This window comes from Rhopalosiphum padi, chromosome 2, assembly GCF_020882245.1.
Source record: "Rhopalosiphum padi isolate XX-2018 chromosome 2, ASM2088224v1, whole genome shotgun sequence".
In the NCBI taxonomy this organism is placed as follows: Eukaryota; Metazoa; Arthropoda; class Insecta; order Hemiptera; family Aphididae; genus Rhopalosiphum; species Rhopalosiphum padi.
In genome coordinates this window covers 86,033,478-86,060,072 of record NC_083598.1, presented here as the reverse complement: position 1 = coordinate 86,060,072, position 26,595 = coordinate 86,033,478, and the positions used below count along the sequence as shown (strand labels likewise).

General features: G+C 24.8%; 2 protein-coding genes across 3 annotated transcripts; one reads left to right on the top strand and one right to left on the bottom strand.

The window, feature by feature from the left end:
- Positions 1-15,335: 15,335 nt before the first annotated feature.
- On the bottom strand, positions 15,336-18,898 carry LOC132921713 (eukaryotic translation initiation factor 2 subunit 2). Its single transcript, XM_060984884.1, has 7 exons — positions 18,739-18,898; positions 18,156-18,306; positions 17,591-17,733; positions 17,413-17,530; positions 16,638-16,845; positions 16,297-16,570; positions 15,336-15,460 (listed from the first exon to the last, which is right to left on the bottom strand). The coding sequence occupies exons 1-7, from the start codon at positions 18,754-18,756 to the stop codon at positions 15,416-15,418; spliced, it is 957 nt and encodes a 318-aa protein (XP_060840867.1). The 5' UTR covers positions 18,757-18,898; the 3' UTR covers positions 15,336-15,415.
- Positions 18,899-19,200: 302 nt separating this feature from the next.
- Positions 19,201-25,387, top strand: LOC132921712 (disintegrin and metalloproteinase domain-containing protein 10). 2 transcript variants are annotated; one of them, XM_060984883.1, is made up of 16 exons: positions 19,201-19,463; positions 19,521-19,793; positions 21,380-21,580; positions 21,650-21,903; positions 21,970-22,116; positions 22,268-22,463; positions 22,581-22,765; positions 22,827-23,001; positions 23,059-23,236; positions 23,307-23,484; positions 23,555-23,788; positions 23,855-23,971; positions 24,186-24,350; positions 24,411-24,474; positions 24,564-24,645; positions 25,082-25,387. In XM_060984883.1, the coding sequence occupies exons 1-15, from the start codon at positions 19,406-19,408 to the stop codon at positions 24,641-24,643; spliced, it is 2,505 nt and encodes an 834-aa protein (XP_060840866.1). In that variant the 5' UTR covers positions 19,201-19,405; the 3' UTR covers positions 24,644-24,645; positions 25,082-25,387. The 2 variants fall into 2 exon arrangements, with proteins under 2 accessions (XP_060840866.1, XP_060840865.1); XM_060984882.1 differs by having other exon boundaries at positions 24,411-24,507.
- Positions 25,388-26,595: the final 1,208 nt, after the last annotated feature.

Here is a 26,595-nt window from a genome sequence, read left to right as displayed (position 1 = left end):
TCTTAAATCTTGTTTAAACTTATAATATTTATTCAAATTATTCCTACACTATAACTGTCTATAAGTATTTTAAATCCTGAAATTTAAAAAAAATAAATTAACAATCAGTCATAACCTTTAGGCAGTGACATTATATCTATCTACACTATAAATTTCGTCTACATTTCAATAATGAACTGAATGAACCCGTACCCGTTTGACTATGTTCAACGTTTTACGCTTTTTGCTGTTCCTATAAACACTCACAATAACAAATGATATATTGCTAATCAAACACAGTTGAATCAATAAAAAAACAATACAAAGAATATAATAAATGAATACGTTTTTAAAAGCACGATTCACATTAAAAACATTACCTATGGTGCATAGAAAAAGATTTACTTTAAACTATACTAGGTATTTCATAATTTAATTTAAGTAGTTACCTACACAATATTATAATAATAGTATATGTGATGCATTTGCCATTTTGATATATAATCTATATTTTAATTTATAATTCGTAAAATGGTTTTCTTACTAAAGATAGTATACTACAATAATACAATATTATTAATGATTAACTTATTTTTACAGTTAATACAATTAGGTATTTGGGCATTAGACCATTATTAATTATTTAGTTAGCCTAACCTAGTTTAACCTAACTTAACCTAACTTAAATATTACCAATAATTTGGCTATATTAACTTTTTTTTGCAATTTAAATCTTTAATTTTTACCATTCATTTATTGACCATTTATGCATATAATATTATAATTCATAATTTATGACTTAACCTAAAACTTATATTGAGTTAAAGTTATAAACAGGTGTAATAATAATGACTAATGATCGATGAAATGTTTTAGATAAAGTAGAAAAAAATTACTTGTTTTGTGTTTACTCGTTTATTGTTTTATTATTTTACACCAATAAGACTTTTGTGTTATGTGTGCCATTTATTATAAATGTATATGAGCGACAAATAATGCCTATACTTACCTAATGAATTAATTATTAATATAAAAAAATTAATTATTCCCAAATGGCTTTAAGGATTAAACTAGTGAAGCACAAGCACTGCAGCTAATAATGTATAGATATGCATGTTTTGTAATAATAAAAAAAAATTAGTTCAGAAATTATCTTAGAAATAAAAAAAAATAATGATGATTCATTAAATTAATAATAAAAACAAATAAATAAATATCATAGTTAATAATCTTTAAAGTACAATTTATCTTTATTTCTACTAGGTTCTTGTCGTGTTGTGAGTATATTTATAACAAAAAGATTAAAAGCTATTTATTTGTTTACTTACTCAAATTGTGGCCTATGTAAAAAAAACCATAAACTACGGCATAAACCATACATAATACGTATCTATATTACTACAAACAAATAATTTCGCTTCAATTCATAAATAATTGTTATAACAATATAATATTAGTAATATTCTAAAAGAAAATATAAAATAATAATTCTTATAATAATATTATTATACTAAATTAACAAATTAATTAATTTTATAAATAATTAAACGGTTATTAATTGTATTCCTTATACAACAACTGCTAATAAAGTATATTTTTTTATAGTACAAAACGAATGATTTTAGTTCAAATTCCAATGATTTATATTTATAACAGTATAAAATATATTATTATTATAGGTATTCTTTAAAATTTTACGCACTTTAAAAAATGTAATCTAAATGTAATTTGCTACCAGAAACTACCAGCAATGTTCAAAATTGAAGAATTTTACCTCTAAACTCTAAAATCTAAATTAACGAAAGACACAGACACACAAATGTTTATAAAAAGAAAGAACCTATATATCATTATAAAATTAATTACTCCACTCGAAAGTCAAATGATACGCTCAAGAACGTTGTTTTAAAATATTGAGTTTTTTACTCACAATGCACAAACAAAAATGATAAAATAAATAAAACGATAAAGTTATACAAAATTCGAAAACGAATTAATAGTGTGAAACCTTTAAAAATATCTATAAATAGCATAAAAAGAGCGAAATTATTTTTAAAATTATATCATGCACAGAAAATGCCAATAGGTATATAAATATTTGGTGAAATTATCTCTAAGGTAGTTAATTAATTTTTGAACAACAATAAAATCAATTTTTTTGTAAACTGGTTTTGAGTAAAATATATTATCAGTTTTTCGCAATATTTTTATTGTTTCACGACTATTTTGAAATGTCTTGATAATTTTTTTACTTTTGACACCTTCAAAATATTTAATAATTAGATTCAATTTGCTACTAAAACTCGCTCTCAGAGTTTAAAATTGAAGCATTTTGACTGTTTAAGAAGTGCATGTAATAGACACAAAATCAAACATTCATTTTTTCGCTGTGTCCTAAGCCCCCCTTGTATATGTTGTATACAACCCTGAATGAGAGTACTCCAAAATTAATAGTTGGTTATATAATTTTATTAAAAATGTTTGTTTCCAATACCTTTAAGAAGTTAATTTTTTTCTACACGAAAACTAGAACAGGCATTTGTTTAAATATACTTGAGGTTCGACTAAGGTTTCGACATAGGTATACAAACATTGCGCATTATACCAGTTGCACAATCAAAGAACGATACATACTTATACTTTACAATATACCTATGCATATACGTGCAAATGCACGTATAAATGTTATTGTCGTTATTGGGAACTATTAAAATAGATGATATTATAATAACGAGATCAAGAAAAAAATATTTTGACTACAGAGTTATAGTTGTTTATATTAACAACGAATAATTTATTATTAAAATAGAAAATTATTATTCTTAATAGTTAAAAATCTTCATTATGATTATATTATTAATATAAGATATATACCTAATAATATTAATAAGCATTAAGCATGTATAAATATTTCATGATAAAATAGCTTCACTTAGAGGGCTCTTGAATTCAATTGTTCTTATCAGTATTGTATCTAATAATATAAATCAATTGATCTTTTTTTCAACGTGTGTAGAAAATTTAAGATAGGTAGCTTATAATAAAAATATATGTTTAAAAAAAAGAAGAGAGCAAACTGAATTACCATATAATATAACGTACCTATATATTATTAATTAGCGATTCATTTTTTTTTCAATAACTCAAAATGTTACAGGTGCTTGATTAATAACTATTAGAACCTATATATATTATCACAAGTCATAGTAATTTTATTATCAATTAAACAATTTAAATGCTTTATAAATTATATTATTATTTATTATTCTTAAAAAATTTTCATTTACATTGATATAACGTTACGTTATTAAAATAATATACCTATGTCTTTTATGAGTTTTATTCTATATATAATGCTTATAGATCGATTGTCTATAATAACTGTTTTTATTATAACATATTATCATAAATCAATTTTATACAAAATTATTGGTATTAATAACATTATAACAATATTAGCAAATAATTAATAATACATAATACTTCAAGTAGTCTGCAGTAGATAATAATAGGTAACATGCAAGGTGATAATTTTACTTTACATATTACAAAGACATAGCCCATAGGCACATCGTACATATACTATATAGTGATACCTGTACTATATATTAAAAATTATTACGATTCAAAATTATTTTTAATAAAATTTTGAAGTAAATAAAAATCGATTATTTGATACATTTTCAAAGGTAGTTTTAGATTTTAAGCAAAAAAAAATAACAGATTTTATCAAAATATTAACAATGATGACTATAATAATATATTATCTTAATTTATACTTTTATAGTAGAAAACTTTGTTGAAACTAAATTAAAAATCAATATTGATAACAAAGCAGAGATAAATTTAAAAATTGATTCTTTACGTACACTTTAAAAATTAATTAAATAATAGTGTAAAGTATAAAAACAACTGTGAAATAGAACAATTTAAACTATAAACTGCATGTAACAATCATATTTGTATTATACCTAATAGTATTTTATCTTGGCATATTTTATTTAATACTTCATAGTTTATGATTGTGGTATATTGTGGCAGCGATGCAGACTGTATATTCACATATAGTATATCATTATATAATATATTATCTAATTAGTAAATGTGGCCATATAATAAAATAAAATTGTAGTTTTTTTTTTGGAAAATTCTATAAAACGTTTAATGAGATCTAATAGTTTAGACTTAGTAAAGATAACTGCCAACTGACAAGTAAACGTATTCACTATTTAGATAAATCACTAATATATGTTTGTATCGCCATGTCTAAATATACCTATATTTTAGTATTTAACGTTTTAATTTTGCTTATCATCACAGTAGTTTTGTATACTATATTAGAAAAAACTACATTACAAAACACAAATAATACTGTCAAGTAGGTATATAATTGCTAAGAGTTTTGCAAAACAGTATTATATAGTAGTCGAGTGTAACTCTTCATTGAGTAAGTCATTATTATTGGTGAACTTCCATTAGGGATGAGTAACATTTAAATTCAATGCTAAATAATTGTGTACCTATAAAAATGATTCTGAGTGGAAACGGTCATCTGTCAGCCTACTCAGCCTATTATTAATTATTATGCATAAATATATTGGTATAAATAAATTATTATATTAATTTATTTTACTAATAGTAATGCGATATAAATTATAATTAGGCAATAACATACAATTCATTTGAATGTTTTGAAAATGTCATTAATCATTATAATATATGCGTTAAAAATATTATAATATACTTAAAAATTACAAATCGTTCATTAAAAATATTTTTAAATTACAACAAAATAATTATAATTGATAGTCTTCGTCTAAATAACGGATACGACTATTCGTTTTTAAATTGCAGTATTTGATTTTTCCGAAAACTAGTTATACATAAATATTCCCATTTATCCTTAATTTTTTGTTTTTTATCAATAAAAAATCAAGAAAAGTGCTGGAAATCGGTTGTTTACTTAATAATTATAAGTTTTATATCATTTTTGTATTGTCTCTTTTCCGTATCACTTTTTGTCTCAGAAGTTTTTTCTAAACCTTTCTCAGTTTCTAAACATTCCGCTGTATGTCTGTAAATGAAATTAATCCCAACTAAATATAATAGCAAGCACTAGAACTCCTCGGGGGCCAAACTGAGGCCATTGTGCGTATCGCGTCTGTGTTATTATATGGGCTGCAGTGTTGTTCCAATGATGCAGACAATATAATATGATACAATGAGGTTCCCATTTTATATGGAACGTGCTTTTATAGAATTTTATGACAAGTTCTCCATCTCATACCACGTGGATTCCAAAATAATAATAGCCCCAGAGATGGGACCGAGACTTTGTGAAATACATACCATGAGGTACCTAATATATGTATAGCGTGTACATAAAATAGTTTTAAAAAAAATGAATACCTATATATTTTTTTTTATCTGAATTATATTTATATAAAACAGCTTTATGAGATTACTTAAATGTGCGAATAATCGTAATTTTCTGAAATTAATCACAACGCTACGAAGTTAGTGCTAAAAATCAAAACACAAGTAGACCTCTTCTATAATAAAAAAAACTTCCTAACTTATTGTTAAATTGTTTTCCATCAGTCCATCGTTGGCTTCCTACAAGCAGACCTGTGTTTAGGGAGTGGTTTGGGTGGGAAATTGCACAGGATAGTTATACTTTTTAGGGGCGTCGTAAAAATTGTAAAATTAAATAAAATAATAGTGCATAATGATTATTATCATTTTTCATGCCATGTCGGGTTATTTTTAAATAATTTTTTATACATATTTTACTCATTTTTTATCACAGTATATTTGTTATTCTACATGACTACATTTACAATTAAAACTAAAATATAATAAAAGATATCTGTTCGTTCCGGGAATATTTTGACGGCGGTTGTGTTGTTATATCTATATAATAATATATTAATATACAAACATTGGAAAATAATCTCTTGTTTACAAAAATTACTAAGTTATTATCACTATACTCGTTCACCATGTGGCTAGTTAAATATTGAATACGAGTTAACTCAAGTTGACAATGCAGACGCTATCCACCTATTTGCCATTTTCGACAAGAAAGAAGAAAACATTTATAATTTTGTTTTTAAAATTTAAATATTTAAATAAACTTATATTATAATATAAATAGTTTATGATATAATATATATATTTTTAATTATGTGAATACAAACATTTAGCACTTTTTAAAGTGAATAAATGCAATTAAAAGAAGAAAAATATAGATTTTTTGTTGTAGTAAGATAAAATGTATTTTGAAATGAGTCTTAGTGATAAAGAATTATAGTAATTAAGTAAATGTCTAGTTCTAGCGGTGCGAAATTGTTTTTTGACAAATCAATGTGAAAATAGAGGTAAAGGAAGGGGTGCTGAAATAGTTACAGCCCTAGGAACATAGTAATTAGTAATACAGCTCTGCCTACAATTATAAGGTATTATTATTTATTGCCATTCAGACCTCACAATAATTCCCAATAAAAATATGATATTGTTAATTTTTTCAGGCAAAAACATTGTACCTACTTTTATCTAAACCATTTTTTATTAACACACTAAATAAACTTTGAAAGAACTAATATTATTTTTATTTAAAATCAATACTTAACTATAATTACTAAGTGTACTAACATCTAATTTAAAAGTAAATACCTAAAATACCTATATAATAGTGTTCATAATTCACGAAGTTCACGTATACGGTATACACAATATACTTAAACGTATTGACGCGTTAAATAGTCCTCGTGTCATTAAATATTTTGTTATATTTTTGTAGAAAGCGAGACTGCACAGTTACCACCAATAGGTACGGTGGTAAAATTATTAGCTGTCATTTATAAGTGGAAAAATAATAATCTTAAAAATCATTAGGGTGTTTATTATCTTTATTTAAAAACTGGTAGGCTAAGCCCTTAAGGGCCCCGAGTGCATGTATAAATACAACATCAATTCAAATACCAAAATAATGAATCACTAATGCAATCGTTACGTATACCTATGGGCTATGGCTAGTATAAATAGTAAAAATAAAAATAGTATAGGTATCTTTTCAATAAATCGTTATACTATTTAAAATCAACTATATAATTTATAAGTAATAAATATTAAATAAAATCAAGAATGGCGTGTTGGCAATGGGAAATACAAAAATAATGTCAACGAATAGTATATACATACAATATAATATATTGGTACAGTAACAGTCTTATCTTATAAGTAATAAAGCCTTGATTTATATATATTTGCATGTTATTCTGGATGATTTATATGATCGACAGAACATTACTCGTTTCACGAAGTCGCGTTGTCGTTGTCATTAAAAATACTATATTCTTTTAGTGTATATAATATATATTATGTATAGATAATGAAGTCAGTGGCACTGAACTGAATTTTTTAGGAGTGGCAAAAAAATAAACAAATACCCACCAATCCACCATTACATGTTTGTTAACCTAAGTCATAGCCCGTGGGAGACCAAGTGCCCCACCCAGTATTATTCAAGACTTCTTAAACTAAAAAAAAATAAAATACGAAAAATATTATTTTGACAAATAATATTATTTACTAAATAATGGCTTATATATTTTAGTATTAAATTATATTTAAGTACATAAACATAACGCGATTAGTATAGTATAATAGTTGATAATATAATTATTGTACTTATATACTAGTATTTATTAATTATTATATGTAGGTATAATAGGTACCTGGTATATATGATATTGTGTGTAAGTTTAAGTTAGGTTAGGTAAAGTTATAGGGCACTATGCGGTATACGTATACTGTTATAGTTATTAGTACTTGTTTAGTACTTATAACCTTCATGAATTAGTAAAAATATAAATAATTATACAAAAATATCAAAAACCATTTTTTAATTTATAATTTATTGATAACATATCTTGATTTATGTATTTTTTATTAATAAAATAGTATTATTTTATATATTATTATAATAATTTCAAAATGTATTATAAATTCCTGTATTATAGTACGGATAATAATATAGTTATTGGTTATTAAGTACAGTTAATATTTTTTTCAGAAATAAAAAAGTAATTGAAAACTCAACTATTAAGGAAACATTTTTAGTAGGGTTGCCATATTTTAATTTAATTGAGCCAGAACAAACATTTTTGGTATAATTTTTATGAGAAATATCATATCACTCTTTCGCAGTCTACCAGTTGTTAAAACATTCTATTTTTTCATAACTGAAATATCCAACACACACACACACACACACACAATGTCAGCACTCCACGACATACGTTTTCAAGATATAAACTAATGCAATGTTACAAATCGGATTTCAGAATGAGTAACCGACAAAATTATCAATTAGCGATAAGTGATAATCAAAATTGTCGTGAGGGAACAGAAAAATAATGAATGCATTCGAAAACAATTTACGCTGCCAAACCCGGAAAATAATTTTAAAATTGATTTCGTAAGACATTAATCAATCAAGTTTCAACTAGCTATCATTTATCAAAATAATATTTTTTGTCTACTAGAAATATTTAATATCAATACCAAACATGTTAACACACATTATATTGAAGTTTATTATTTCCCGGAATACTTTATCGTGCCACTAGGGTAGTAGGGTGCTATATATAATCCAGTAAAGTCTCGGCCAAAATGGGACGCATGGCAACCCTAATCCACTATCCAGTGGCCATCTCTATATTTATATTTTAATATATTTGTTAGTTATTGTTACTGCACTAAAGTGCAGTTTTAAGTATATCTTAACTTTTACCTCAAGTTGCATTTATTTTAAATAGGGCGAATGGCTATAAATTCAGTACTATTAATACTGAAATTATAAAAATATCGATATTTTAACCTTTCGAAAATATTAGAACCGGGACCTTTTTCTATTTGCTTTGGAACCCAAGCCGAACTAGTATTGATATTTAGGAGAACGAAAAAAAGTTTCAAGAAGAGAAAAAGTCCATAAAAAGACAATATGAAAATAACATATAAATATTTTTTTATATATGAAAACAATACCAGCTAGAACCAAAAATAATGTAGCTACTTAAATGTTCCGATTCCAAAGCATCGTTACATAAATGATTCTTGAATTTCCCTACCAAGTTTGGATTCAATGGTATTATAGTCCTTCCTAAATTAATTCATAACCATAGTAATTTTCCAAATGATAATTTAATAATCGTTGAAAAAAAAATAAAAAAATAATAATATGAAAAAACAAGCGAAAAAGTCAACAAAATTATCATGTTTAATGTTTCCGAAACGTATTATAAGCCGAAAGAGGTAGGTACTTTAATACCAATTACCATGAAAAAATTCAATAAAACGAATTTTATGATACCAAATATTTAAAATCATGCGACGGAAAATGTGGTGATTTGAAAAAACTATTAAAGTCGAAGATGCAGAAGATACGTTATTAAATTTATAAATCAAACATTTTAAATAACTATATAATAGGTACACCTATATTTATTTTTATTTAAATATTTAATTATGATTAATAAAAATGTATGAATCAAATAAAACAAAATTAATTTAAATAATAGTTTTGACGATGACGTTTGGTGACGTTGATGACTAATAAAATGATTATTAAAACCGTCATAAATACGTAATGGTATAAATTTTTATCAGATTGCAGTGACACGGATACACCTATTTATATAATATACACGTCATATTTATTAATACATCTATGATATATATATATTAATAAAAGCAATATTTGTGTGTGTGTGTGTGTATGTTTATGTGTATAAGCGATCCACAACAAAATCTTCGCACTTATGGTTTTGATTGTTTTGCAGTTTGATACATATAGGTAGATAATCTTTTATGACTGTGCGTATATACCCGTGGGACGAGGATGAGGGTTCGTTAGTTCAAGAAAAATTAATATATTTTTTGTTTGTATATGATAACATTGATAACCATTGATTACATAAAATAGAATAGTTGAGTATTATAATATCGTACATTATTTATTATACCTGTATTTTATATTTGATCAAAACCACCAAAATGACTGTTAAAAGTTTGTGTACCTAGTTTACATTTAGGTCACGGACAAAAATTATAAAAATATAATAACTCATACATAGTTATTGAATTTTTTTTTCATGATAATCTTATTAAAAACGATCATTTTCTTCATACCTATTGACAAAAATAAAATTAATTTAAAAAAATTGTATTCCATTACAATAAGAGAGGATATAATTTTAAAATTGTTGACACCAAGTAATAATAATATTGGTTAGACGCCCCTGAGTGTAGTACCACTAGTACCTAGGCTACTTATTTTCAAACCCATAAGTGTTGAATATAGGGAACTCACTGCAATTTTATTTATATATCGTTGTCATTGGTTAAAGAAAATAAAATAGTTATTGTATGATTGGATATTTCTAATTTTAAACCTATATTTTATATTTTATCAAAACAACCCAAATGTCTGTGTAAACAAACAAGTTATAAATTTGTGAAATTTGCATTTAATAGAATTTAAGGAGGTTTAAATCCACGAGCCATTATTAGCTATAGTACTGTCTAGTAGGTATATTAATAATAATAGGTACACTTAATAATTTATGAATTGTTTCTTATTAAAATAAAATGGCATATTATATTAAAATATCATTTATAATACAGTTGACTGTTGATTGAGTTGACTCAACAGTTTTACTAATGATGTTGTAAGTTGTGATTGTGTACAACATAATATGATGCGTTAAGGTCACTTAACTGAATCATTAAGTATGAAAGTGCACGTAGCAATTAATATTTTAATATATACATTTTTTTTTCCAAACTATAAGACCTGTATTTACGAGAGTTTATATAATAATTAGACATTCCTATGGGATTGATTAGGTAGGTTAAGTTAACCAACATTGTATATTGGTAGGCATATTACATTAGTACATTATACTATATAACCATTTTGTTAAGTTTAAAAAAAAGGAAAAATTTAAATTTGTTTTACAAAATATATATTTAAGTAAGTATAAATAATTTCAGGTATACAGTATACCGTATACTTTATTTTCATATAAATTATGAAAAATTATATTATAAATAAATTATATTTTCGTATCCGATTTTCAACAAAATTAAGTTAAATTTTTTTTAATTAACTTGTAACTTGTAACTTTAAATTAAACTTACATTTTTCTATACATTAACTTAAAGACTTAAACAAAACTATTCAGCCTCAACTAAACATTTAATAGTGAAGTATTAGTCTCTTAAACATGATTTCATGTTTTAGTAACCCATGATTAGTCCATTATATTTTTGAACCGTGAACTAGTTAGGTATTAAATTAATCAATATTTTACACAATTGGTGTTAAAGTCTAATTAAGGTATCAAAATTAAATTGAGAAATTAAATATTTGTTTTTCATTTCTGTAATTTATATCTGATGTGACAATGAAAACGTGGAAAATATAAATATTTTATTGACATTTTGTATACTCGTATAATCGTATGCCTATATAGGCAGAAATAAATAAATTAAGAATTACAATATGATGCATCACTAAACCAAATTCTGTAGTGATATACGCACACCTACTATACCGTTTCTACCACGACGTATTGATTTGCATGAAGCTATATCACCTATAATCAATATAATTCCGTTTAGAATTGACAAAAGGTGAAGACTTAAAAATATCAAGAAAGAAATATTCCATAACCACCACGAATTGTTTGCTTATAATAGTTGCATACACAGGCACAGTGCATTCAGCTTTAATAGTTTACCTGCAATATGCAGGATAAATTAAAAATATTGGATTTTTTTTCAGCAAAGATGTCTTGAACCCCACCGCTTCCGACAAAACGAATACTTATATTTAAAAAGAGGTCCCCGTGGCGTGATTTTAATATGTGCATCACTTCACTTTCGAAAACACAATAACCCACAATTGAGTATTGTATATATAATATTATAGTATTATAATAGTATTATAGTAATAGTACTTGTTAGTATGTTACCATCAAATCCCGTTTATTAGGTAAAGATATAGGTTTTGATAGATAATAGTAAATAGTTATTAGTGTTATTACATAGGTACTAGAAGAGTAGAATGTATTAATCGTACCTACTCGATAAAAGCTGAAAATCATAATTTTATTATATTTACAATATAATAATAATATAATATATACCATATATTCATATATTATGTTTATTTAACAATGATTAAAAATAATAACAACCAAGTTATGTACATTAGATTAAATTAAGTACATATTTAATAATTGATATAGGTACATTTCTTTTGTTTAAAAATTATACGATGATCGATTTTAGGTATTGAAATAAATTATTGATAATTTGTTTAAATTACCTATTTATAAAAATAATAATATTAATAAAAAAAAATAATTTAGCCAATTTCGATATTATCATTTATTTTAAAATCAATACCTAGTATTATATTTATATGTTTGCATAAGGTTAGGTTAGGTTTAGTAGAACCCAATTTAATTTGTGTAACGAATAATTTACTTCAATATATGTTGACCTACAACCTACCTATTCTAAATTTAAATATAACAACAAGTATATACAGAGAAACATCCCTTCTTAATGGATTCTCTATATATAATGGAAATGGGAGCTTTTCATTACTTATCTATAGAAAAACCTCTAAATACAGGACACTCTAAATAACGAACACTAATGCCTAGATTTTTATTGTAATATTATTATCTAAGTATATTTTACTACAATGCATACTTGCATTTTACACATTATTTAATAATTTTATTTTATATCGCTCATTTTTTCATTTATTTCCCCCCTAATCTAAACAGCAGACACCTTCAAATAACAGAAAAAATTTAGGCAACTGAGATTGTCTGGTATTTAGAGGTTTTACTGTAGTTACATAAAGCTATTATTGTTTAATTTTCATTGTCAGCAGGACAAGGATTTTTGAGACGCGTTTGTCAGAAAATAATGTACCTGCATTGTACATTTAATCAAAAACATTTCATGTCGTCACTCATTAAACAAACAATAAATATATGTTATGTAACAGCATTGATTTTAAAATAAACTTAATATTTCAAAATCAATGGTAATAGGTAGTACAACAAAAAGTACATCTTGCGCAATGCGCAATCAAATAATAATTGATTTTCTAAAAGTTATTTTAACTTTTTTTTTAATAAATAATTTAAATATTTTTAAGTATTTTATTTTTATATCCAGGATAATCTCGTAAACTTTCGAACGGGACATTTTTTTAAAGAGCTCACTGGTCACACTATGGATCAAGTTATAAGCATAGTTTTATAGACCAACAATTATTCCTGTTCACGGAATATTGAGTGATAAATAGAATATCAACTAATATCAGTAGCGCCATCTGTTAAGTAGAATAGCATATTAAAAAGATAGGCAAGTAAATACCATTCTGCAAATTGCAGTACAGTAAGTGTTTACTATTGAGTAATGAGTACTGTCTACTGAGTCTGAGTGCTCGGGTGGGTGGGTCACTCTAATGAATGTTTAAGGTACTAAGGTTAAATTTGAATTCAATGATATTATTATAATAACCACGATTTAAGATAGAAGATGGTCTGTCAACCTAATCAATAAGTATATTTACTATATTGACTACTCATAAGTAACTACTAACTTTGTAATAAAATATCAAGTCTTGAGTATACCAATTAGACATTTTATAAATTATTATTTGTTAACTACAAAAAACTTTCAAATTTTGATGATTTTGTTAAAATATGAAATTATTAACTTATTAAAAAAAATGTTAATGTTACATACATCAGTATGTTGGAATTAAAATATTGCTTTAGTATGAAAAACAGTCATAAACTCATAACATTATCAAATCCTCTATAATATAGTATAGTATATTATAGTATCAATTACATACAATTTCTATTTTACAAATTTTACTTTTGAAATATTCTTCTATTAAAAAAATTCAACAGAGGAACATGAAAAACTAAGAAATAACATTAAATTATCGAAAGTCCGAAAAACATAATAGTTCCACGGTTTATTTAAAAGCTTTACATATTTAAAAATCTAATGTTATAGCAAATATAGGCATATAGCTATATAGAGAAAATGAAATATTCAGCATAATGACTAATTACATACTAAACTCGGATAAATTAATGATTTTCAAGTAGGGTAGACTGAAATCAGGTATTTCAATAAATCAGAGTCATCTAAGATCACACTTAATAATACATAATTCTTAGTAAACTTTTTTTCACAAGTAAATAAATTAATGCAATTTAATTTTTTTCTTTCCAAGTCAAGATGTACTCTATGTACAAATATTAGAGTTACTTTATAAATGCAAATTAATTTGCTATAGACAATTAATATTGTCTAACATTGGGTGTAATTAGGCTGGGCAAAAATACAAATGTGAAAATCATTTTACTACTACACTTAACATAATAGTAATAAATTCTTAAAAAAGAAAAAACAAATAATCTACAATTCCCTAAAACAATTGTTTATAGCTTAAGTCTCTTAGACTTAATAGAATGTCATATTCGTTTATGTTGAGTCTATTTTACAAAATGTACAATATGTTTGCTCAGCAGTTCCAATATTGTATTATTACCAAGCTTAGAGGCAAGACTATTATTCTTTCTTGTGAAGGTTTTTTATATTTTAATTTTTAAACTAGTTATATAAATTTTAAAACTGTAATATCATACTAATAAATTGTTTAAAATTAAAATATTGAAAAAACATAGAAATTAATAAAAACGATAATGCATAGATAATTTTCTCACCTCTAATATTTTGGTAATAAGTCAAGGTACTTTATTATTTAAGTTCACTACACAAAATTGGAATTGTTGATCACAAATTTGCTAAGCAGTCTGTTGTACATTTGTAAGATGCAGACACACGTGAAGGTATGTTTTTTAAGTTATTAAATTCCAATAAAAACAAAAACAAAAATTATTTCAAAATGATCTACTATAATTTTCACTCATAATACAAATTTTAATTATTTCTCTGTTATTAATTCAGTCCCATTTACATAACTTTTAATAATAATGTAATGTACATAAATATTAAATATAAAAGTAATTTGTTTGAAAGACATAACCTAAAAAAGCATTCAACTATGTTTAAATTTTTTATATAATATAATTTCAAAATAATTTTTAAAGTTTGCTTTAAAAATGTTTCAATAAACAAATGGAACTGGGCAATATTGACATTTGGAAAATAAATTTAGAATGGTTTTAATATCTGTAAGGTTTATTATAATGAATATATATCATAATAATAATAAGAACATATTGAAGTTTGTAAAAATGTGTTGTTTATTTTATATTTTGCTGAACTAGTATAGCACGCAAGAGAAAATATATTATAGTATTTATGCAGTTTTTGCTCTGATAGCTGCACGCTTTCCAGTGACGGCCTGTAAACAAAATTAATGAATTAGAAAAAATATTATATACATGGGATATTTTAATAAAATCTTCTAAAACCAAAAAAATTTTATGTTCCAATATAAAATTAAAAAAATTTAAATAGTTTTATATTTTAATTGATAAATATTTTGTAATGAAATTGTTGAAATTCTTCTAGTATGACGTAACCTACTGGATCACTGACTACTATAATTTACTGTATTTTTATATAAAAAAAACTGAAATAACAATATAGTAGTTTTGATTATCTAAATTGAAGTTTTACTAGGCGTACTTATACGCTAAAGAATAATTGAAACTCAAATCCTGGAAGATATTGGCTACATAATATATTTATTTAACTTTCAATCATTCAAATAATTTTGTAATTCCTATAAATGCGGTTAATAAAAAACAATATTATGTTTATGCCTTAATATTAAAATTTAAAATCTTAACAAAATTTAATAGAATGAAATTCTTTGAACATGCCTCATTAAGCTGAATATTAGTACTGTTAAATTAAAAAAACCTAACTGGCTAACGTTTCTAATATATTTTTTGGAAGATGATTTAGTTCTGTCATAAACATTTCAATTATATTTTTCCCATAATGTCACACTAAATAAGTGCCAAATAAAAATATTTAACTCAACACAACTTATTCAATAATAAAATACCCTATTGTATATATGATTTGTAAGTTTGATATAAAACTGAGCTAAACCTTTTCATTTTCATTTGTACTTTATGAAGTAAGTTCCAAATGCTTAATAATATAATCCCTAGTTAGATTAATTACTAAAAAAAATAAATTAACAAAAATGATATGTTTAATTCTTACCTGGAAACCAGATTTAATACTGGCAACAGAACACCGTGAACCACAAGTTTCACATTGCAAGAAAAACAAACGGGTGTCTTTCTGCAAGATAGTTTCAGGTGAACGACATGTATGACAGGTAACATATTCTTTTATATATCTCCTGAGTACATTTTCAATTTGTTTTTGCTGAAAACGACCTTTGATTATAAGCTGGCTATTACCGTCCACTGAACCACTAGTACCTAATTCAGCTAACAAGAAATCTAACAAATGTTTAGGCTGACGATGTAACCTAAACAATAAATAAATTATTAAAAACTTATCATTTAAAAATTAATTGTTTAAAAATATATCCTTACGTTTTGCATATTTCTGTAAAGTTTGCAAAAGATGTTTTTTTGGTACCTATCCGAACTACTTGTGGAGGGCGCATAACAAATTTTTGTTTTTTACCCGCAACCATATCAGGATTTTTTTCTCGCATTATCTCAAATACTCTAGTTAAAAGTTCATCATAAGTATAATCACGATCAGAACCAAACCACGTGTGGCTTTCACCATCAGTTGCTAGAAAAAAATAAATATATTGTTGAATTAAAAAACAATAAAAATATATAATAGACATGTTATATAACATTAATTGATTTAATTTATAAATTATGTTATAGTTAACATTATTAATACATAAAAATAAGCTATAATAATTATTTTATTCAACAAAATATAAGAAATGATCATTAAATTACTATTGTCATTTATTAAAACTTATGGGTTTTTGAGCCCAATTGGTCTTTAAAGGTTTTTAAATTAAGTGTAGAGTAAACCCACCTAATTGATAGTTATCTAATCTATTTAATATTTATTATGCATATCATAATTTTCGGAGATCAATTGAGAATTTATCTAGTTTCCAAATGAGGAACAAAATTTGAATTGGATATATAAATTATTATAGAAATACTAATAGGTAGTTGTTTCTGATTAAATTAAAAAGTTCTCTACACAATAACTTTAACCTTATCAAAACCCTTACCAGACTCAAAATTCCACTGGCCATCGTTAAAGCATGTAAATTTGAATAAAATCATATAAAGGATTGTCAACCTTATTTTAAGAAAAGTGGAAAACACTTACTGTCATCGAATTTGTCACCTTTCTTATCCATTTCTTCAGCAACTAATTCATCTATATCTTTCTTCTTTTTCTTTTTCTTTTTTGTTTTTGAAAAGTCCATATTTAAGTCAAAATCATCCTGAAATCCCAACAATAATCAATTAATAAAATATTTATAAAAGGAAAAAGAAAAACTAACATCCATAGCCTCTCCTTGGCCATCACCATTTTCCATCGCAGATGATGTATCAGGTAACGCACTTTCTAAATCATCTAAATTTATTGTGACCTTTTTTTTCTTTTTTTTCTTCTTACCGAAGTTATCAAGATCCAGGTTTCCATCTATGAATACAAATAACATAAAACTTTAAAAAAAATATAAATAGCATTACCTATTACTTATTATCACAGAATAAATGTATACATTTTAGCAATTGTAATTGACATAATTACTAATTATAAATTAACTAATAAAGATTATCAGATTATGAGACAAACTAAAAATCTTAAGGCTAATGTATGGGTATATATCCATAAATACAATTTCAAATTAAATGGAAGGATAAACTGAATTATTAGTTAATTAACATTATAACATTTGACTTTATTTTACTCTAGAATTAAGGTATATTTTAACGCATAACTAACACTTAATAGTTTTAAATGTTTGTTATCCATGAAATCTTATCAGAAAAAATGTAGTAGTTCTCAATAACAAATAATAATACATCTATTTTATTATATAACATATTATACATAATTACCATCAAATTCATCAGGATCGGGTCCAGGTTCCTGGTTTTCTTTATCTAATGTTTGTTCGTTTATGCCATCAAGACCAGCTTCAGAAGCTAAAGCACTGTCTAAGTCAAACTTCTTCTTCTTCTTCTTCTTCTTAATGGAAGGATCAAATAACTAAAAATTATAAATATAATTAATGACAGTCAAATGCAATACAATAATACAATATTGGACACAATATACCAACATATTTCTCAACATTTAAATTGTAAATAATATACACTATGTTCTAGGGGTCGATAAAATGTTAATATAAGTATGCATTCCAAAGATAATTTTCAAAAGCATACATTTAACATTTAATTGTAGGTAAAATAAAAATAGATTTTTTATCTGTATCTATTTAAAAAATATTTTTTTTAATTACTATTATGAAGACAATAATGATAGAATGATTAATATATAAATATTACATTAGATACATAAAAAATGTGTGGTGATTCATATTTTGATGGTTTAGATTTGCAAATGATTAAATTATTAACAACATTTAACATAGAGAACAAAAAAAAAAATTAAATAAAAATTTTACTAAGGTAGACTTACAGCTTCTTCTTCAGTCATTTTTTAATTTAATATTCTTTACTTCTTTATTACTATTTAATATAATATAAAATTGAGATTTGTAAAATATTGGACGAGTTAAAGAGAAAAATGTGGCAACTAAATACTGATGTGTGAAGAAAAATGTTGCATCAGCCCCAACTAGCCAATGTGGCCAATGGACGGAAATCGTACGATATGTTTTATCGATACAACTTTTGAGGTATTGATAAAAAAATATTTATTATGTAAACTTTAGACTGAAATTATTCCAACACAAATGAATTGAATGATAATTAATAAAGTTTAAAGGTGAAAAACATTTAATTTAAACTTAAATATTATTATAAGTTTCACAATATTAACTAAATAGAAATGTAACGGGATAACATTGTTATTATAGTGGCTATACTGTGCATTTTTATCTATTTTTTTTTTTTGTTATTATCGCAAAAAAAGAATAACAATAAAACAAAAGAATATTTTTACTGGAGGCCTGTCAAAATGGAAATCCGGAAATTGTCATTTTCTTGATAATTTTAATTTTATTAACAACTTAGCAAAAAAAGATCATCCATTTGATAGCTACCCCAAAAAATTTAACTACTTATTAAATGTAAAAAAAGCCAAATTTTATGACTGTGATCAAATATTTTATAATTCTAATAGTATGTATACATTCAGCTATACGGCCGTTGTGCTCTTGATAATCACCAGTAATATTCAAGGTAAGCTGTTCATGTCTGTTTCTACTTATATTTTGATTAAATATTTTTTTATGTTAGGCAAGCGTCTCAGTCAATATGTGTCACATTATGAGCCTGTTACATATGATCATCAACACTTGGCCCAAAGTCATGATAGGGCCAAACGATCAGTGACTAATAGTGACAGTAATGTGCACGTAACATTTAAAGCCCATGGCCATCACTTTCGACTCAGACTTCGTCGAGATACAGAAACATTTTCTAATGCCATGGAAGTGTTAGATAGTTCTGGCAATCTGATACATCCTAATAATGTAGATACTTCACATATATATCATGGACATATTGTCGGTAAGTTAGTTTTTTGATCGTTACTATTTAAAATTAATATTTGTTCCACAATAGTGTTAATTACCTATTTTCAAAATGTCTAGTGAGTTTTTCTTTACAATAACCAAAATTGGTTGATAATAATTAGCTACAAGCGTACCTACATACATATATTTACGTAAATGCATTTTAATATTATTTTTAAGAACAGTTAAAATATATTTGGCTCAAAATTAATAGGTTATAATTTAAACATTTATCTTAAACTAAAATTTTTGTTATTATGAGTTATTTATTTAAGAAAAAAATTAATTTTAGTTATTCAATTGTCATGTATTCATAATGTCCCTTAAAATAAAAAGTACCTACTAAAAGTATTAGTCATATTATAATATTAATCTGTTGAGAATGTTGTTTTATCTGAAAGATAAAAGATAATTATACCAACCTTTTGTTTTTTATTTTAGATTTGTCATTTGTAATTATGTATTTTTAGAGCAAAATTATGTATATTTTATTAATTAAGTAATGCTCATTACTTATTGATAAATATATATTGATTATGTTTATCTATATACTTTGTATTTATAAATAAAAAATACCTTATTATTATTATTATTTTTATTAGTGTTATCAATACTATTAAAATATAATAATTATTAATTATTACAAATGTAATAATTAATTGGAATTGTTATAGTACATAATGTGCTGAAACATTTAAAAATAAAAAAAACAATACCTTAAAAAATTATACCTGAATATTTTTAAACATTCAAAATGTTTATAGTCAGCAATGTAAATAATTACATATAAATACAATAATATTCATATTAGTAATTATGTTTTGATGTTTCATAAATCGTAATTTTGTAACTTAAGAAGATATCACTTCAAAATGTGTTGTCTCTGTCTTACAAACATACAACATAGCAAATTTATGTTTAGCAGAACCAATTTTGCGTAATTAGTTTTAATATTAGAGTGAATAGATCTATTATAAAATTTGTAGGATAAATATTTTAGGACATTATCTGTGTTTTTATGTTGTTCCAATTTCTAAGTGAATTATGAATAAAGTTTGGCGTTTTAAAAATATTCATAGCTTGCTTAAATATTAGACATTTTAAAACTGAAGTACAAATATTATTAATATTCTTATATTTAAGTTCATAATAAGTTGGCTCATTGTAAGATTAAAGTTAACAAAACAAAATTTATTCTGTTCAATACAAATTGTTTCTGCTTAACCTTATTTGTAAATAATACGTGTAGGCATATATCTTCTGAAATTATACATAATTTTAATAATTTGATAAATATTAAGGTTATATTATACTTGTGCTATATCAATGGGTGTAATTATAAAATATAATTACTTAATATCTATATGATTCTTGTTAAGAATCTAGATATAAAAAATATTTAATCTTTGAGTACTGATTATTTATTTTTTTCAATTCCCAAGTTCTACAAACAGATTAGTTGTAATAATTTAACTAAACTGTTATTTTTTAATTAATATATCTTAAAATGAAAAAAAATAGTACATTATAGTAGATTTTAAACACAATTTTCTAAAATTATTTTTTTTTATTTCTTAACAGATGAAGCCAATAGTATAGTATTTGGTTCAATCATTGATGGAGTTTTTGAAGGAAAAATCATATCACCAAAAAAAGGAAACTATTATATAGAAAAATCTAGAAAATATACTCATCCGCATGGTCATCTCAAAGATAGTGATGATTTTCATTCGGTTATCTATAAAGAAAATGATGTTGATAATCCATATCATAACTCTTCTAGTAAATTTTACAAATTAATCTTGCTAAATTTGAATATGAATATAACCTTGTACTTCTAAAATATTTCAGGTCATTTTAGTGGATGTGGAGTTACAGGATCCACAAAACAAAATATGGAAAGTATCCAGTATTCCGGTAGTCCCTGGAATATTCAACAACAAGATGAAGAAAGGCCTGCGTATAAATATACAAGACAAGCAGCTGACAAGTACCATAATGGACCTGTTAGAACAAAACGTGCTACTAAACCTAAAGAAGAACGCAATACTTGTTCATTATTTATCCAAACTGACCCTTTATTATGGAAGCACATTAAAGAACAAGTATTTAATTAAACATGATATTGTTTATTTTTATGTATATTTTTTAAATAAATAATTTTTTTTTAGGTTGGCTATGATAAAACAAAGACAAGAGAAGAGATATTATCATTAATAGCGCACCATGTAACTGCAGTGAACTATATCTACAGAGATACAAAATTTGATGGGCGCATTGAACACAGAAATATTAAATTTGAAGTTCAAAGAATTAAAGTAAATATTTGTATTTATATGTAGTTAGAAAGTTTTCTTATAACTTAAAATATTTTGACAAGAAATCAAATATTTTAATTTTTTTATTTGATAATGTTTCTGAAATAAATAAACTAATATAAGTAAATATTTTATTACTTTTTTTATTTAGATTGATGATGATGAACCTTGTGATCACAAATGGTCTGGAGAACAAAATCCATTCTGCATGGAAAATATTGATGTTAGTAATTTTTTAAATTTACATTCTTTGGGGAATCACGAAGATTTTTGCCTAGCATATGTTTTTACCTACAGAGATTTCACTGGAGGAACCTTAGGTTTAGCTTGGGTTGCCAGCGCATCTGGTAATTACATTTATTTATTAGTAGAATAGTTATTAAATCAATGACAAAAAAGTTTTTTTCCGATTTTAAAAGGATTTAGAGTTGTGATCGTGAAATATTTATTTTATTTTTTGTTAGGTGCATCTGGTGGTATTTGTGAAAAGTATAAAACATATACAGAAACTATTGGTGGTTTATATCAATCAACTAAACGTAGTTTAAACACTGGTATCATTACATTTGTTAACTACAATAGTAGAGTTCCACCCAAAGTTTCACAGTTGACCTTAGCCCATGAAATTGGTCACAATTTTGGATCGCCGGTTTGTAAAACACATAAATGAAAAAAAAGTCTTATGTTTTTAAAAATGTTTTTATTTACAGCATGACTATCCTTCAGATTGTCGGCCAGGTGGTTTGAGTGGTAATTATATCATGTTTGCTTCTGCAACTAGTGGTGACCGTCCAAACAATAGTAAATTTTCTTCATGTAGTATAGCTAATATCAGTAGTGTATTAGATGCTATACAAGATAATAAAAAAAGGAATTGCTTTAAAGGTTTGTATAAACACTTTATCTATAATAATTAAATATTAATTATAAATATTTATACAGCCAGTGAAGGAGCATTTTGTGGTAATAAAATTGTTGAAAATGGTGAAGAATGTGATTGTGGATATGATGATGATGAATGTGATGATAAATGTTGCTATCCCAGGCAAGTCGCTGATCGAGATAGATTCCGTAATATCTCAGCTAGAGGTTGTGCTCGCCGAGCACAAACTGAATGCAGGTATGTATCATTATAATCTATAAATTAGTAATTAATAATTAATTTCATTTTAATATTATTTAATTTTTAGTCCTTCTCAAGGACCATGCTGTTATGCGGATACCTGCCGTTTTATTCCATCTAATCGATTAGTTATGTGTCGTGGTGAAGACGTTTGTAGTTATAGTTCTTATTGTGATGGTACTACACCAGAATGTCCGGTTCCACCCCCTAAACCTAATAAAACTCGTTGTAATGAGGGAACACAAGTTAGTAAATAAAATTGATTATAAACTGGAGTGAAATTTAAAATTTAATTAAAATTTTTTTTTATTTAAGCTTTGCATCAATGGTGATTGCACTGGATCTATTTGTTTAGAGTGGGGTCTAAATGAATGTTTTTTGACATCACAAATTATACCCAATATTGACAAACGCAAGTTATGTGAGTTGGCTTGTATGAATGGTACTGATTTACAAACATGCAGGTCAACTAGTGAATTTGCTTCTGCAGTTAATTTACCTCTTGGTGGCATAAGTCTAAGACCTGGATCACCTTGTGATAATTTTCAAGTAAATTATCAATTATTGTGAATTACTTTAGAATTATGAAATTATTTAATAATATAATTTCTTTAGGGTTACTGTGATGTATTTTACAAATGTAGAGCAGTTGATGCCGAGGGCCCATTAGCAAGATTAAAAAATATGCTCCTCAACAAACAAACACTTCAAACTCTTCAACAATGGGCTTTAGTAAGTTTTAATTTAAAGAAATCATATTAAATTAGTTTCAATAAAAAAACCAAATCCACAAGTGTTTTCTATAGATATGTGTTTGAAAATTTGTGTTTTTGGATTTGAATTTTTGAAGTATAATAATAATATATAAATATTATCTACAAACTCTAGTTATAAGATTAACAAGCAATAACATACTATATTATATTTAATTTTTCTTTATTTATAGGAAAATTGGTGGGCTTGTATGCTTATGGGTGTTACATTTGTAATTATAATGGGAGTATTCATAAAATGTTGTGCAGTACACACACCATCATCAAATCCTAAGAAAACTCCTGCTCGAAGATTTAGTGAAACATTAAGGCGGCCCATTACCACCTTACGTAGAATGGTGATTTATTGATATTGTAACTAATATTTTACTTGAAACTAAAATTATGTTTTTATACAGCGGCACAATCCTCAAACATATGTGTCACAACCCAGATCAAGTAGAGTTCCAGCCCATGGATATGGTGAGGGTAGAGGTCATTATTATGCACCAAGAGGTAGTACATAATTGGAATTATTTTGTATACCTGTTTTTTATTTTTTTATTTTACAGCTTCTGCACCCCCTGCACACGGTCATTCAGATCGCCGTAATGCATTTCCAATGAGGCATCAGCCACAGCATAAAGTGTGATAGTAAGTTATTACAAATCATACCTATTTTTAAGTCGTATTTAGAGATCGTTTGATCAAATTTTAGTAAGAAATTTAAAATGGACTTAAACAAATTTTAAAAATTAAAATGTAGTTAACCTGATTTTCTTATATATTTTTGAACCTATAAGTCTAAGTTGTTAGTGTATAATTCTCCATCATCTATTATCATTTTCTCTTTATACTGTATTTGTTGTATTATTGGGCTTGCATAACTTGCTGGACAGAGTTCACTCTGATAATAATAATAATTAATAATCATTTCCTTAACTAAAATATGATTATAATGTTTTAATACTTTAATACAAGATTCAATGAGATTGGGGTATTTTACAATGTCTATTGTAAATATATATTATACGATAAATAAAATACTTAATCAATTACATAATATAAATATATACATTTTTTTTTTCAGTTGTCAAGTAAATTTGGCAGCCCTAAACCAAAAAGTTGATAACGTCAATCCGAAATATTCGGTATTCTTATCATCGTGGTTAGAAACTATTAAATTTATTTATGTATTATTATTATTTTTAATTTTTGTACATAGCCGAATGGAACCAAAGTGATTGAATATTTATAAAACTTTATAGTTGTACAATCACCCTATGTGAGGTGCTGATCACAGACAAAGGCAGAATATAATTTGACATTTATATATAATATTTTTTTCATTCCATACTATAAGCATTTTTTTAAATAAATTTCTATGACTTATGTATCTCATGTTATATCAATATTGCACATATTATATGATACCTCTTTCTTCATAAAGTTCCTTAATTATGAATCTAGAATCAAGTAAATTATTATAATGACACATACCAAATTTTTTTTTAGGTTGAGTTTTTTCTTTCTTTTAATAATAATTTGTATTCTACAATATATGAGTAAAAAAAAATTGAAAAAATTAATACAATTTTAATTTTTTTTATTTGACATGATTTTTTTAGTATAATTTTTGCTCATTATTTTATTAGTATTATTATTATTATATATCATGTATATTTTTTTATACCATCTGCCTTTGTTTGCATGATATTTTTCCCACCAAATATTTTATTTATATAGAACAGAAAAATATTTATATAATTATTAAATATCTTCCTAATATTTATGTAACACTTGAACAAAATATTACCTACTTAAAACTATTTGTTTCACAACTACTCATTATTTTATCATAATAAATTAGTCTAAATGTATGACAAATATATGTTTTATTAAAAAAAGACATTTTTTAATATTTAATATTTACATATACATATACATAATTATGAATTAAATGTGTAATGTATAAAATAATAATAATATGGGGCGTCCTTAAAATATTATGGTTGTTTATCAAGTAATTTATTTATTAAGTTAAGTTATTTCTAATACTTTAGTTAAAAATTATAGAATTTACTCAATTTAGTTATTTAAAATTCTTTTTTTATGGACGCCTTAATAATTTGACCATAGTTTAATTAAGTTACTCTTACAACATTTTGTTTTCCTACATTAATAAGCTTATATATAATTTTAAGCTTCTATTGTTTCATTGACCAAATTTTAAAAAATGTTAACTGCCCTACCATTTTAGTTTTACTTTATTTTTACTATTTTATATTATAAATTAATTTTTTTTTTTTTAATAATTTTATGACAAAAATTATTGTGTTTAACTGGTTTGTTGTGCTATTTAAAGAAAATTGGCCAAATAATTAATGTTTTTTTTTATTTATACAAAAAATACTGAACTTGAATATGTACTAAAGTCTAAAACTTTAGCTAATCTTGTGTTCTCATAAAATAACATCTATTATTGGTAAGTGAAATTGAATGTGTTTGGATCAGTTTTTGATTTATAAATGTTGTTTGATTCAATTCACTATAAATTATAATAATTTATGATTGCACTTACCTTAAATAATCTTCAATATTTCA